Source organism: Vanellus vanellus (assembly GCF_965231255.1).
Source record: "Vanellus vanellus genome assembly, chromosome: 7".
NCBI classification, from domain to species: domain Eukaryota; kingdom Metazoa; phylum Chordata; class Aves; order Charadriiformes; family Charadriidae; genus Vanellus; species Vanellus vanellus.
In genome coordinates, this window is record NC_138912.1 from 21121585 (window position 1) to 21137274 (window position 15690).

Sequence of the window (15690 nt, forward strand, 5' to 3'; positions counted from 1 at the left end):
TGCCAAATACCATCCTTATTTCTGTATTTGAAATAAATTAGGTTACAGAGCAAAATTCAAGGGGGAATTAGGTCTGTTAGCTCACCTATTTCCAGTCCAAACTCCTCACTTGAAAGCTGGATGACCTGAACAAATGACCTTAACCTTCGCATAAGTAGCAGCTGGCCTTGATTCAAGTGTTTTCAGAAGTTTAAAAAAGAGGACTGAGATTTTCAAAAATGACTAGTCTTTTATTGGTGTTTCCATTGTTGTCACCGTTAAACCAGCATAATTTTTAAGCTAAGGAATTAAAAAGGGCTTACTGCTGTGAAGAATTCTTTTTTTTAAGTCTCATTTTTTTATTAGAGGACTTTTTTGTGATTGGACAAATAGAATAAAAAAAAGTGTCTATGCATTCAGGACATTAAGGATGGAGGCAGGAATACAGACTGCTCTCTGGATCTTTCTGACTTGCCTGGACCAGAGAAACCGGGAAGATATTGCAAGAGGCTGGCCAACAGAATTCACTCCCTAACAGTCCTTAATAAATCGAGGAAAGTTTGAAATGAATGTCCAACTTTGCACTTTTTTGCCTTGGAACCGGCTACTTCTGGCATTTCTCCATCGTTAGTTAGCAGCCCTCTGTCTATCTAGCCCTCCAGAGCTATCACTCTTCCCAAATGTGCTTGGATATCTGTTTTCCCACAAAAGGTTTAGTTGTCCCAAAAAATAAGCAAATCTCCAGAGCAACTGCAGCGTTGACAGGAACAAGCAAATGATGCTTGGGACTGGGGAAGGACAATAGCCTTCTGAGTTAGAGGTTTTCATTAGATGACTTCAGTGGCTTCAGGGTTTTAAGTCATTCCTCCAGCAGATGTCTCATCTTATGGTTTAATGTAAAGACAGAAATTTTATGAGGAAGTATGTCACAGCTCGTAATGACTGCAAATGGAAGTAAGTAATTAAAAAGGAGGTAGTTGAATTGGAATGTCGTTTAGCTTTTTCAAGAAAAAACTCTTCTCTGCACAGTTGAGCATTACTGCAATGTATTTATACCACACTCAATGCCTCAAAGTTTCAAATAGGCTAAGTGCTGAAAAGGCACCTTTACTGGTACATTTATACCAATGCCAGTGGGCAGACTTTGGAGACTAGCAGGCCTCACTAATTGAAAGCTTCTACATCAACCATTAAAGTTGACAGAAGGATTTCCACTGATTTTGAGAACTGAATCAAGTTCTGGACATGGTGATTTTGATAAGGCACAGCACACTGGATGACACCTGTTTTTAAAGTAAAGCCTCCTTGTGTTCACGGTTTTGACTCTGGAAAGAGGGATTTGTAGTACTGAAGGAAAGTCACGTCTGCTTTGCATCATTTGTATTAATAGCTCTCCTTGTTTTTCCTGTCCCTCAGGGTACCCAGGAACTGGTTAAACAGGTGAAGAATTTGCCCCAAGCCAACTACAACCTCCTCAAATACATATGCAAGTACGTGAAATTAATTAACACTTGGAAAAGCCACTAAGTTTTGTGAGGCTCAGTCTTATATGCAAATAATTTGCTCTGAATGTATGAATATTCAAACAGCACTTACACGTAAGTTACTGCTCCTATAAAACATGTGGAGGTGAACGTGCAGCCTGCCTGAAGGAAGCTCTTGGTTTATCCAAGAGCATCAGCCAAGCAAATTTCTGTCACCCGCAGCCTTGGCAGCAGGTATGAATGATACTAATGTATTACATTGTTTATTTCAGAAGCACTTAAAAGACCAGTAAAGACAGACATTTTTTCCAGGTACTGCACACTTGGAAGATTTATGACACAAGCTGAGTAGCAGATGCAGTCAGAATAGCCAGTCTGGCCTCAGCTCTGGTTTGGAAGCAGGGTTGGGAGTGGCTTCCCCTTGCAGTACCAGGGACCTCACAGCCTTGTCTCCCCTCATCTCTCTGCTGACTCTCTCAGTTTTTGCAAAGTGGGCTGGAATGTGTTTTGGGAGGTGGAACAAACTGTTACCCTAGATACAATGTAGTGAACTTTATGCTGTAATCTAGTCTCCGTGGTAGTTAGTCCCTTTATGACCGGTGGGATTTGCGCATCTGGAGCAGGCAGTAGACACAAACACTGACATGAAGCCCGTGACTTATTCAAGAGATGTCAAATCCTTCCCAAGTGTACAGACAAATAGCATTTCTAAAATGTATTTTTTTGAATGCTTTAAAAAAATTATTTTGCCTCACTATGTGCTTCTGTAGCCATTTGTTTTAATATCTGAGCACTTCAACATGAATGGCTGAGGCAGGGGAATATAATTATATATGTTTATAAGTGAAAAACCGAGGAAAGGAAAGGCAAGTAGAATTTTCTTCTGAATTAATGAAGAAAACAGGATTCTTGGGTCTCAGCACAGCGTCCGCTCCAGGGCAAAGCTGCAGAAAAAATAGGAGTGCCTAGAAAAGTCATGCCGCAAGTAGAAGCGTTCAAAAATTTGCCAAGTAGTGCAGAATGACAAGGAAACTTTTTCCCTGCCAAAACTCATCCAAAAATTAACAGTAGTTTAGGAAACAGTACAGACAGAGTGCGACTGTTCACTTTTGAAGCCACTGAGTCCTATTTGTGCTATTGTAGGTTTGCATGTCGTATAGTCCTTTTTTAACAACTCAGCTAATTATGTGCAAACTTATTTAGGTGTTTGTTACAGCATTTCTCTTACTATAACTCCTATTGGGAGGCTGTTCCAGATCACAAAAACATTAACTGTTAGAAACTTTCTACTGAGTTCCAGCTTATACATATGGATAGCCAGTCTGTCTGGATTTCTTCATTTGCTGTCTTTGGCTTGCATGATCTTTTTCTTGTGTTGATGTTTGGCCAACTGATGCATTCACAAGAAGTGTTTGGGCTACCTCTATCTGTATTTTGTTAGATTCAAGCAACAAAGTTCTTTCCACAGGCTTCTAGTTCTAGAATGAGGAGATGAGTGACACGCATTTTTACTTCTATTATATCTGTAAGTGAAAACTGGCAGAAGTCTATCTCTGTAATTGGAGAATTCCTATAAAAATGTGAAAATCTGTTTTTTCATACCCTGTAGAAGGCTGGATCCCTGGTAGCCTGGTACTTTTGGCAGAAACCATCCTGTCCTCTCTTGTTCATACACTAGGAGGGATCTGAGGTTATTACTGATGATCTAAGCTGCAATAGTCCCTAGAAGCATTTCAGGTATTAGGGTTGTATAAACACAGGGCAAAACTGTTCCTGCCCCAGAATGCCTACAGTCTGAGTATGAGCAGTGACTTATTATTCCTCTCCTCCTTTGATTTTTCTGGGGGGGCTTTTCAAGGTTCCTTGATGAAGTTCAGGCTCACTCCAGCATTAACAAGATGAGTGTCCAGAACCTGGCTACAGTATTTGGACCAAATATATTACGGCCCAAAATGGAAGACCCAGTGACCATGATGGAAGGTAAGTACTACTTTTGTGAGATAACACAACACCTTTGTATTGGAGCTGTAAGAGTATGCTGAAGTCATACATTCACTGGTAGCCGTATCACTTGACTGCACAGTCAGGAACAAGTCAAGCAATCCCTTTCATCAGTGCCTGTGAGGGGATGTACCAGTTGGCCTCTGTCATCCCACTCACCACTGACCTGGGAGTGTCTGTCCTCTCCACCACATGGAAATGCCTCTGCCCTGTTATAAGTTGTTTGTGAAACTCTTTTTGAACCCACTGCTAAAATGAAAGCTCAAATGTTCTTCAAAAGGACCATGTTAAAGTACCAAACTGCTTTCATTTAGTATTGGTGCGTTTCGGTGGTTAGACAGCTCCCTGTAAAGGACATCCAGTTCACAACCAAGGAGGTGCTGTAGTTTTTGCCGTGCCACTGTGGCTATAACTAGGTGTTTTAGAAGTGTTGCTGTCTAAGCAGGCTGTGTGCGGGTCAGAACTTCACAGAACCCAAGGAGTAAGTTGAAAATCACTGTTAATTTTGGATGTAAAAATCCGAAGCTTTAAAATTGTCTACCTCCATGTGGGTCAGGAAATGCCCAGGGCATGATCTCTGGCTGGCTGACACTAAAGCTGGGATACAGCCCCTCTCCCAGGTGGCACTGGAGCACAACTACTGTGGTGCAAGTTTTAGCAGGGTTTTGCATCAAGTTTTGTGTGATCTTGGCAAGCCTACAAAAAGAATTGATGGATTCATCCAGCATTAGGCACAGATAGAGGTGCTGTGCCCAGGATGTCTGAACTCAGCCCTGGCACTGCTCCCTAGCTCTAGGGGACAGCTGACGTGGTGTTCTGTGTGATGGTAATCCTCACAGAATGCCAGTGTTACAGTGCCTTAGCAGCAGCAGTGCCTTTAGCGCTCTGCACAAGGGTCTTCTGAAAGGCACCACAGATGCGTGCTCCACAGATGCCAACTCACTATAAGGGACCAGACCAGCTTCAGAGCATGGACTGACATACTATACTTGTTCAGGGACTCGAAGGCTGCCACAGAGATGTGGCCCATGTTATTAAGATTTGTGACCTTTGAAGCAGGGAAGGTATAAAAATGTGGGGAGGAGAAAACGGGAGTGCAAGAGCAGATGCTGGGTTATGCAGTATTACAAAGGTAGGGATAGTGGAAACCTCAATCTGTTGTGTGATGCTGGGACTTCCCCTAGTGGCCAGCTGGCCAGTGTTGATAAGAATCTTACAACCTTGGCCAGCAACATGCTTTTTGTTCAGCTGGTACAGATGACAGGTTTGGGTTCAGTTCACCTCTGCCATTTCATTATGCAGTTCAGGAGATGGCAGAGGTGCTCGTACTGTGTGTAGGTGCACAGGTACCACAGATGCTATGGGCTCATGATCTCTCCTAATCATCATCTAAAAACACTACAGTGACCTGACTTGGAGTTCTGTATTACCACAGACCTGAACTGTAGAAAAATGGGCATCCAGTGGACTGGATATTTAGACTTAATCATTATATTGTTAGTTGAGGACAGAAGATTGGTTAAATGGAAATAACAGGGAAGAGGAAAGACTCTCAGTAAATTTTGTTTAGCTTCAGGGTAAGATGGATCTGCTAAATCAACTGATACAGAAAAATACTGCTGCCAGTTCTTAACAAAAAGCACTTTAATTGTGTTTCCCTTCAAATTAAAATCATGTATTTCAAATAGAAATATCTGAAGTTTGACAGCTAAATTGTTAGGAATGCCCTCATCTCCAGAGAGGTTTATTTCTCTCTCTGCATTCACAGACATAAAATAGAAGTTGAAGGTGAGCTCAGTACTTCTTTCTATCAGGCCGAAACCTCATTATTGAATTCAGGCTCTTATCTTGAAGCCCTGAGTATGTTAATCATCTTCTCTATTTCAGACGATCCTTAAAGATAGAATTACATATTCACTCTCTTTAAGATTTTCCTCTTTTGTAGAAAGTGCTTTGTATTAGGTCTGGTAAGTGGTGTTCTCTGTTAGTTCATAATGGTCTATTCCACTACTACAAAACAATGACAACCCACTTATGTGGATTTAAATAATTGCAAGTACTTTCTGTACTTGCTGTACACCTTCTGCAGGTGCATGTATCGTAGATGTCATACTTTCTGCAAGTTTCTCTATACACTGAGTGCAGCAGAAAGCCTGAGCTGAAATTTCTAGTTCTTCAATAAACACTAGCTCTGGGTCTGTTAAGACTGTGAAACTGGATGCAACGTACTTGGGGAAACCTGCTGGTTTTGGAAGCTGGACAGAGAGGTGCTCCATCCCAGCAAATAGGTTAGTGTGTTCAGGATCCGGCGTGCATCTCTGCACAGGGCTATGCTGTCCTGTGTGGGTGCAAACACTGGGACTGATGCCGGCTCTGAACCCCATGCCTTGGTGTGGTACTGGCATGCCCTGTTTTCCAGGTGTCCTCCTCCTCTGTCATCCTCGAAGGTGTCCTTAAGCAGGCCAATTTATTAATCATTGCCAGTGATCATGTGTACTCTGCTAGTCAGCTACATTCATGAGCTGGACTGACACCTACATCCCTCACAGTCCCCATTTCCAGCAAGGGGAATGAGTCCTGTCTCTTGCAGTTCCATATAGAAAGGCCCAGAGCAGTTGTCTGTGCAGACCCATTGCAGTGCATGGTGGCCACAGGCCTGCCTCGCAAGGGGCTCATAGGGCATTTCATGTTAGGCGGTGAGTGTCTGAGGTCTTCCATGTCTCCACTGCTTGCCTTTGTTTTCTCCTCACAGGCACCTCACTAGTTCAGCACCTGATGACAGTGCTGATAAGTGAACAGGGGCGAATTTTTGCTGTTCCTCAGGCAGACGTGCCAGGGAGCCAGCTGGAAATCAGACCCGTTCGTCAGCGCAGTACTGTGGAGTGGATCTCTGAGGAGGATGGGGAGGACAGCAGGTCAGAGAACAGCATTCCCAGCCCCGCTGATGTGCCTTCTAGCAATGCTGCGGCACTAGAGGCCACTCCTGGATCTGCGGTGAAAAACACTCCTTCAGAGCACAGTGGCAAATTGACTCAGCCTGCCACCAGCCCCAGTAAAAGAGTGCAGACGCTGCCTCCGTGGAAATACTCCTTCCGCCAGCAAGGAGCACGGTCCGTGAGTCCAAAGCTGGGCAGCTCATCCTTAGATATCCCCAACCTCTCCTCCAGTGGGAACTGGCTGATGAATGGACTGTACTCCCTCCGAGGCCATCGCCGGACAGCCTCTGGGGAGCGAGTTAAAGACTCATGTTCTTCCCAGAGACTCTCTACTTACGACAATGTCCCTTCATCCAGCCTCTCCCTTAGCACACACAGTATCGCCAGCACGACATGGTCTACATCATCATGTGAAATCTCCGTGATGGACTCGGTGAGCAGCTGCCCAGCCTGCCGGGCCAGTGACTCTTCTGCTTTAAGCTCCCTCAAAACTGAGTGGATAACTCAGGGCTCGCTGTCTCAGAGTGAGGTTAAGACTGCAGATCTGGACAACAGCAGTGACAGGTTTGAAGCGTGCAGCAGCAGCAGCGAACAGAGCAACCCAGCTGCAGCTTCCAGAGACTCCGTCAAATGCTCCAGGGCCTTACAGAGCTTGGTGGTGGAGCTAAAGACAGAACTGAGCAAACAGAGGACTGAGTATGAGACTAGTATCAAAAGGTAATGTCATCTGCAGGGGGGACAAGGAATATGTCGGTCAGCATTACCCCTGTTTGAACATGGGTGCGGGCTACCAAGCGTATCAGGTTCTCAGACCTGAAGTTTGGGGTTGGGAGACAGCAGATTTGGTTCCGCTTTTTCCTCACTGCTCTCTGAATCCAACTTTTCTCTCTCTGATTTAAGAGGATGAAAAAGATGGAGTTTCCATCACACAGGGAATCCTAATATTTCACATTCTGTGTTTTCACTGGAAATCAAAACTGCACAGGTAATGGCAAAGTCTGCTCTTTCTCAGTGTCCCAGGAGAAAGAGCAAAGCAAACATCTTGGAGGGAGGGATTGGGACCCCCGGGGTGGTCAGGCCTCAACAAGGAGCTGTGCAGGTGCCGGGATTTGTACCAAATTAGCGTGAAATTCAGGGCTTCTTGCTGCTCTTTCCAACAGAAACATTCTTCAGGAAACCAATCTTGACTATTCTCTGGGGGTTGTTTTTGTGGTGGTGGGACTGCATCTCAACTACAACTTTTTCAGCAGCCTTTTGGTGTTGAACTTCTAGAAACCTCGCTTTTGATTCTTGATGTACTTGTGGTGGTCCTTTGCTCATACGGCCAGCCACTGGCTCAAAGTAGCAGCAAGGTGCTAGTTGCACAGCAGGTATATGAATTGTGTAGTTCTTTTCTCACTCTGATGTTTACTTCTGCAACTGCAACTGCTGGTGCTGTACTTTAGATCTGTGCTCAGAAAAATTCCTTCCGGTTTTCAGGTGAGATGTGTGTGAGGGCAGGGGCTGTAGGAAGTAGAAAGTATTAATAATTAGGAAGTCATATTTATTTGTGTGAGTTAGTGTATGAGGTTTTGTAGAATGACTTTCAGGCAAGTACTCAGAGAACTATGCACATGAAATAGCATTGCTTAAAGGAATTAGATACGTTTTAATATACAAATTATGCAAAATGGCACACCGTCTTATAATACAGAGGAATCATCATTAGCCTGGGCTCTGCAGCACTGGTACTTTGCACTGAAGAAGGGCTGGAGTCCCATGTCTTACAAATAGTTGAGTTCTCAGCTTTTTCGTGTGTTAAGGTGCTAATGTTATACTCCTTCAATTTTTAAAACGCTGGTAGCATTTCTGTGCCTCAGTTTCCAATCAGTCTCCCAAACACGGTACCAGGAGCACACATGACTGTTTGTAGGGATTGTATAGCACAGCTTTAGGCTGTGTTTATTGTCTCTTTTTTTTCTTAAAGTAACGTCTCAAGAATGTATCTGAACTGTGATCTCTTCCAGTAGGCCAGCTGTTAAGGTAGGCATTTCACTTCCTACCTTCCTGCTTTATTTTATGATTTCCTATGGTGGTAGCTTGCCAGCCTCTGCAGCTTTTCTGCCTCTTGCATTGTACTGCCTTGGTATGTGAAGCTGGAAGGAGAATCAGGCCACGTAGCAGTCTCAGTTCCCACCTAACATAAAAGCTTACCCCCGCCTTGTTGTGTTCCAAGTAGAAGAGCTGATGAGAACACCACCGGTGGCTAGCACGGTGCGTTGGAAAAGGTCTGTGAATGAGGATGGTAGCTCATGGTTTATCTGTTGGGTTTTGGTTTTTTTTTTTAGACATTCTGCTGATGCAGAATGGGAGGGAAATGAGGGTATGTGCCTTGCATTTAATTCTGCAGAGCTGCCCTGGCAAGCCTTGTTGCAGGGATACAGAGCAATAAACAGAACAGAGACAAGGCTGCAAAACTTGGAAATGTGTACCTGCGCATTTTTTCCTGCTGCCTGTGCCTGGGGGAAAGAGATGGCTTTCCACCTCATCAGCAAAACTGTTCCAACGAGGCCTTCAGCTGTTGACATCAGGGACATCCAGGAAGACCTGTTCTTCATTCCAGCTGTTGAGCAGTTCCAGCTGCCTCAGCACTAACCCCTGCCCTTCCCCTTCAGCTGGACAAGGACAGAGAGCACTGTGGCTGGAGGGGAGGGCTATAAATTGGCCAGGTCTCACAGGGCAAAGTAGCTAGGAGGAAAACGCCTAATGAACTAGTAGTTTCATAAAACCAGGCGAGATGCAATCACTGCCCTTTTGTATTAAAGAGGATGACTCCAGCTGTTCAGGATTACAGCCCGAAGGATCTTGCTGTCAAGTCTGAGAATTTGAAGCCAAGTTTCTTAGCTCTCAAAAATTTTGTTACATCTGCAGCAATTTACATGTGCAAAAATATGTTCCTTTTGAGACTGCATGAAAGTCTGCTCCTTTGGAAAGACAGGAGCTAATTAGTAAAGAAGGGAGGCCATTTAGCAGGAAAACTTTGGGTTGCCTCAGTAGCTTTATTTTAGTGAAGATAATTTAGTCCCCAAAATTAATAATTAGTTCCTTTACAATTGTACGTGTGCTTGTGTGGCTTGCAGAACTCGATTTGTGTAGCAGGGCATGTTTTAATGAAGGAATACGAGCTTTTTGTTGGCACATACATAAGTGGAGGGAAAGCGGAGTCAGTACCTGCCTGGGGCAGAGGTAAGGAACACTTGCTGATGGAAAAGCTGTTATTTATCATCATCAGCTGCCCATTTTCTCTGTCTTAGTCAGAGGGAGGCAAGTTTTATGGCCTTCCTGTAAGCAGTCTGTTCCAGAGCATTTCTTCCTCGAGGCTACTGTAATTATCAGCCATTCTCTGTCGAGTTTCAGTAATTCAAGTTTACCACCTGGGACTCTTAAGAAACTGGAAGTATCTTGGAGAGGACTGTTATGTTGTATATGTAGAAATGCAGTAAGTACTGTGACCCTGTGTAATTCCGAACACGGACAGCTAGGCTAGGCTGCTGTAGCTGACCTCTAAACTTTGCAGTGGAAAAATTTAATTGGTAGCTCAGACCTGTAGGATGTAACAAAAATGTTATAACGGGGGGGTGTGTGCGTGTACGTGGAACTACCCTACCTTTGAGTCCTTGCGTATAACAGAAGACAGGTATCTGGGAGATAAAAGTCTGCCTTCATTGAGACGGGCAATTTTTTGCAGATGAACTATACATTTCTGTTCACTCATCAGTGCAGCTGTTGGTCTGCTGGACTTTGTGATCAGGGCACCTGTGTGTGACTTTCTTAGTATGTTGTGAAAGTTGTGATAATGATCATATTGCCATCCGTAGCTGTATGGGAAGGAACAGTTCAAGGGGATGCACTGTACTGCCTGCAAAATTGCCTCTCGGTGGTCACAAAATAGAATTCAGAAGCTTCTGTGACTGTCACAAAGGTCCCTTTATTTTATTTTTTTTTTTAGGTTGTGAAGTCTGCAGCTTGTCCTTGTTGAGTGTCATTTGCCCTGTCTAAAAATAACCCATTCACAGTTTCACAGGGAAGCCTGGCACCCTGGCTTCACAGCTGGGTGTTGTACTGATCAATGAACCTAAGAGGTGGTCATTTTTTGGTTTGGGGTTGGTTTTTTTCTCCCCACAAAGTTAGAGAGGGGACACAGCTTAATTTTTAAAATTACCCTTTCTGACTATTCTAGTGATCAGAAATTGCTATCTGGATGTACTCCCTCCTCTGTATTAACACCACTACTCTGTCTTGCGATTAGGAAACATGATGGGGAGGACAGCAAGTGATGGGCCTTCTGCGCTTGTTTCAAATCAAAAAAACATGAAACTTGTTCTTTGACCTCCTTAGAGAAAAGCATTAGAGCTTTGTGCACAGATAAAATTAAGGTCTGTTCTTCAGATTCTTCCTCATGTGAAATGTTGGGTTTTGTAAAATTTTGTACAATATGTAAAACTTTTATCCCCCCACCCCAATGACAGTGATAAACTTTACAGAAAATACCATAAAATGGATGGTGAGGAAGGACTGTGATGTCATTCCTACCCCACCTCCAAGGATGTTCCTCTGTAATGGATATCCATAGAGGGAAACATGGTATCAGGATGAAAACAAAGATTAAAAGATTATTTTGGAATTATATATTTGAACTCAGCATGACTGAGGTGTTATTATGTCGCCTCAGACATTCAGCCTGTTGCCCAAAAGTAAGCATTGTTTTGTAAGACTTGACCATATTTTTTCAAGATATAAACAGAGGAGAGGCTCCAGTCTCTGCCCTTAGACTCAACATTAATGAAAGGGCAATTACTGCCCTCCTTTAAAACTTCCTCTTAGAATGAAGATAACTTGTATTTATTCTAGCTATCAGCAGTATTTATCCAGCCACTTAAAAAAAAAACCTCTTTTTTCCCCCCCTCCCTCTCTCTCTCTCCTTTGGTTTTAAGAATTGAAGAAACAAGTGCAGACCTGAGGAAACAAGTGGTTAGGTTAGAAGAAGAACTGGACCAAGAACGAAAGAAATATACAATGCTGGAAATAAAGCTGAGGAATTCTGAACGTGCTCGGGAAGATGCTGAGAAGAGAAATCACCTCCTGCAGAAGGAAATGGAAGAGTTTTTTTCAACATTAGGATGTTTAACTGTTGGCAGCCGAAGTGCTAAAGTCCCCAAGTAGAACAAGCTGAACAACGACACAGAGATTATATTTCTGGCAAAACCAGTGAAAGTGCACATTTTGTCCTGGTATACTCATGTATCATGAGTAATTCTACAGTGATCGTGCTCTCGGTGATACTTGCTCCGTTGTCTTTACATGTGCTGTATTATTTGGGCCAGCTGGGAAAGACTGCTAAACCTAATGCTTGAGAGTTTAAATGTCAGATTGCCAAGAAAGAGTGGGCACCCTTTTTATCCATAAATTAAAAGATACTATTCCCCACAGCTGTACTGCTGCCATCTCGGACTTACTGCACCATCCTTTTGCTGGCTGTAGGACAGTGGAAAGTCCTGCAAGGTGGGTGGGATGACGAGAACGGATGGACAGGCTGAGCCTGGAGCTGAGGCCCTCCTACAACTTGCGCATGGGGAAGATGGCAGTTCCAGTAGTCCACTAGTTCCAGTCCAGTTTCCACATTCAAGTTGGTTTAGCATATGGATTTAATGAGGTGGTTTTTTGTCCCCATTGCCTATATAAAGTTTGTTCAAATTTCTCATTCCTAAAGTGGCATTATTTTATGAAGATAAGGTGAAAACCAAGTCTACAAATGAGCTGAAGACACCAAGATCTTGACAATTCACTAAAATTGTCCGTTACTTACTGAACAGTTCCAGTGTTTCACAAAAATGCAACTTATTAAACTGTATGTGAATAATAATCAGGTTGGCCACACAAATTCCATGGAAATTTAAATATGCACATTTTGCCCTAGGTATCTGGGGGTTTTTGAGCCAAAAATAGCGCAGTATGAGCTGCAAGAAAAAAACATCTCATGAGTTGATACGTACTGATCAGATGTCAAGGTAGGAGAAGAAAGATTCTTATCACCAAGCACATACAACTGCTGAGGGTTTTATATCTATGAAACTCTAATAGCAAAACCTACAGTAAGAGAAATTAGTGCAATTGGCAGGGGGAATAAAAGGGGAAGGGTGGGGAGCGATCTCTAACCTGTCCTGGGACAATTTACACTTAGCTGCCTTCTAACATTTCTCATGACACCAGTTGATTTTTTTTGTGTTTAGTTCGCAGGAAGATGAGGGGACAGGAGGAGTATCACAAACAACCCAGCAGCCTACGTTCGTTACTTCTACTAAAGAAACATCATTAGAATGAAGTTGTACTTTCCAGTAACTAGCTGTCAGGGCTGACTTCCCTTTCAAGGGACTTTTTTGAGAAGCTCCACGTAACATTTGTAGTGCCCTGAGCCATGTGGAGCCTGCACACACACAGAAAATTGTTTCACCAGATTCAGCTTGAACTCCGCTTGCCAGCCCAGCCCTCACAGCACCGTTCGCTTGTTCTTGCACGTATCTTTGACGGCTGAGGCAGCTTGGGAGTCTCAGAAGAGACAGATTTGTAACAGAAAAGTGCCACGACAACATGAACTGGCTAAAGGGAAAGTACAGACTGTAGGGAAGGTGCTTGCTTTATTTAAGTATTTGCAAAAAATTACCTGAATCTGTCTTTTCTTACTAGAGAAGAATATCACTCATTGTCTGGAAATAACCTTAGAAGGGGCTTTTTTAGATACCAGCAGGTTGTACACCTTGAACCTTGACCTTCTCATCATCATCTCACAGATATCCAGGTATTTCAAGATTTAAACATCTAGAAGTTAACTTGTTTCTACCTCACTGTAATGCTTCTCCTCCCTATAGAAATGCAAACCACTTAAAGTGAGCAAAAAGAAACACCTTAACCTATTTTTTCACGGTTAAGACAAGTCAAACAAGGTGGTGAAATTAATTGTTATTTCAAAACATTTTCCCTTCTTCCCAGAATAATCCAGCTGCACTGGACTCCTTCCTACCCCTGCTATGAGGCAGTGAGGCAGTACCTGAGTGTTCAACGGCAGCAGCCTGCCACCTGCAGGCAGTAGCATCACCCCTAATTTTTTTTCCCACCCCCCCCCCGCCCCTTGTATTATTACTCATAGTCATAACTGGTCCTGCAAGAAATATGATGGCCTGTTCTATCTGGCATCCAGGATAATATTCTTTCTTCTCTTCAGTATCACAAATGAAACTGTATCCACTCAAACTGATTAATGGAAACTAACCATTTCCCAGGTGACTGTTGTGCTCCAGCAATGTCTATTCCTCTTGTTCATGAGGAATAAATTTCAGGTCCTTTTGAAGATGATCTACTGGAATAAATAAAGCCTGCAAGAAGCTGCAAACTGCTCAGTTCATGCTAGAATGCACCACGGTAGGATGTTAACTCTAAAGCACAGCAACAGGAGCATAATGTTCATGTCCCGTATAGGCACTGAGAACACACTTGTGCTATTGTACACAACCTCGTGGAACACTGTGCCCGTATTTGAGGAAGATGCTACACTCTCTCCTAGCTTTAACTCCCGTTTCTGTACTCTCTTTCCTGCCACTTCATTTGCCAGCTTCATGGATCCGAGAGCACTCCTCCTTACTTCTCCTATTAGAGTCCGCAGTTCAAAGCGCCAGCTTTCTTAGTAATATTAACAAACCTGTAGCTTGTAAATGCTTGCTAAGACATGACAAAAGGCTCCTGGAATCAGGTAGATGATAGATACATTTTTACCATAGCTTTACCTGTGTAATCTTCCCAGCCTGCAACATCCAGTATTATGCAGGCAAAAAAGTGTAAAAAATTTTCAGTGGAAGAAAATCAACACAAGCACATGCCTAAAAAGGAATCCAAAGCGGAACGGCGGGATTAAAGCATAACAAAAGACTTCTGTAGTTCACCATGGCATTTCAAATATGAAAATGACAATTAATAATGACACCTTATTGAATGAGCTACATTCACTAGTGAGTTCTGTGCAAGCCAGCAGCACTATGGAGTGTTTCGGTTCTGGGCCTAAGTCACCCACCCTAAATCCCTGGCAGAGCTAAGACCATCTCAAGCCTTGCTCTATATAAATTAACTTCAAATCAGCTGCACTTTATGCTAACATATGCAAATAAAAAAGAGCATTTCTGAACCTCACCGCATTCCTAGGAGAGCACTTCACAAGTAGCTGCGGCAGAGAAACAGAGCAGCCTGCACTGTACTGCCCACGAGCACCGTACTTTGCCCGTAAAAACGTTGCCAACAGCAATGTAACAGCACGCAGCCAAACCAACTGCAGGGTGCTGGAGGCTTTGCCTAAAGAAGCGCTGAGACCCTGCTGGAAAGGAAGGCACTGAAGCGCATCGTGTTAGGATTTGGCCGCACAGTAGAGGTGCCAGTGCAGGAAATGGTCCTGGCACCCAAGTTAGAGCTCTTCAAAAGTCAGACTGATCCTTCAGGCTTCTCTGAGACTCCGTTTTGACAAAGATTTTCCTGAGGGCTGAGGTGCTGAGCCCTCCTTTCGCACACTAGACAGCCCACGGTTTACCTCTTTCTGCCACGCAGGGTCTCAGCAGCTGTATTTCCAGGAAAGGCGGCGGCAAGAGTTGGCAGCAAGGAAGTAAGAATGGATTCCCAGCAGTCACAAACACACCTGGTAGTAACAGTCTGTGGCACAGGCAAAGCCCACGGGAAAGGAGAAATGGAAGAAATGTCACTGTGCCCACGAGTGAGCTCGCACACAAGACAGGACTTTAAATACCCTTAAAACCATATGAATTCTCAGGAAGGACTGATGCTAGTCAGACTCCAACTGCAGCCGTATTACGAAATCCATTCCAGCCTAGCAAACAAACACTAAATGCATAGTGGTCAAACTTTTTTTTTCTTTTTTATTTAAAATATTATTATAACCAATCGACATACTAGATAACAATGTATACATTCCAGTGGTGCACATGTAATGACCTATGGCATGAATGAGTAAAAAAACCACAATGTTCTCAGTAATGCCCCACCAACAGCTTAATTGGAGGGAAGAAAGGAAAAGCAGGAAAAGTATCAAATGTGGGGAAGAAAAAAAATTACAGATTTTCCCCAGTACTTTTAATGGTGTATCTTCCCCTTCGTATTTCTTGGGACAAAATAAAATTAAGAATATACTTCAAAAGGGGCAGAAGGAATGATCACAATAATTAGGGTTTTTTTTTCTCAACTTTAGTAATAAAAGT

General features: G+C 43.3%; 1 protein-coding gene across 2 annotated transcripts in view; it reads left to right on the forward strand.

Moving 5' to 3' along the window:
• The window catches only part of ARHGAP22 (Rho GTPase activating protein 22), a gene marked incomplete at both ends in the record, with an annotated part of 150560 nt that extends 138958 nt beyond the window's left edge, over positions 1-11602 (forward strand). For both annotated transcript variants that reach the window (XM_082486624.1, XM_082486625.1), the window contains 4 exons: positions 1396-1469; positions 3322-3443; positions 6217-7117; positions 11374-11602. In XM_082486624.1, coding sequence (XP_082342750.1) covers positions 1396-1469; positions 3322-3443; positions 6217-7117; positions 11374-11602 — 1326 coding nt within the window. The remainder of the gene's footprint in view (positions 1-1395; positions 1470-3321; positions 3444-6216; positions 7118-11373) is intronic.
• Positions 11603-15690: the final 4088 nt, after the last annotated feature.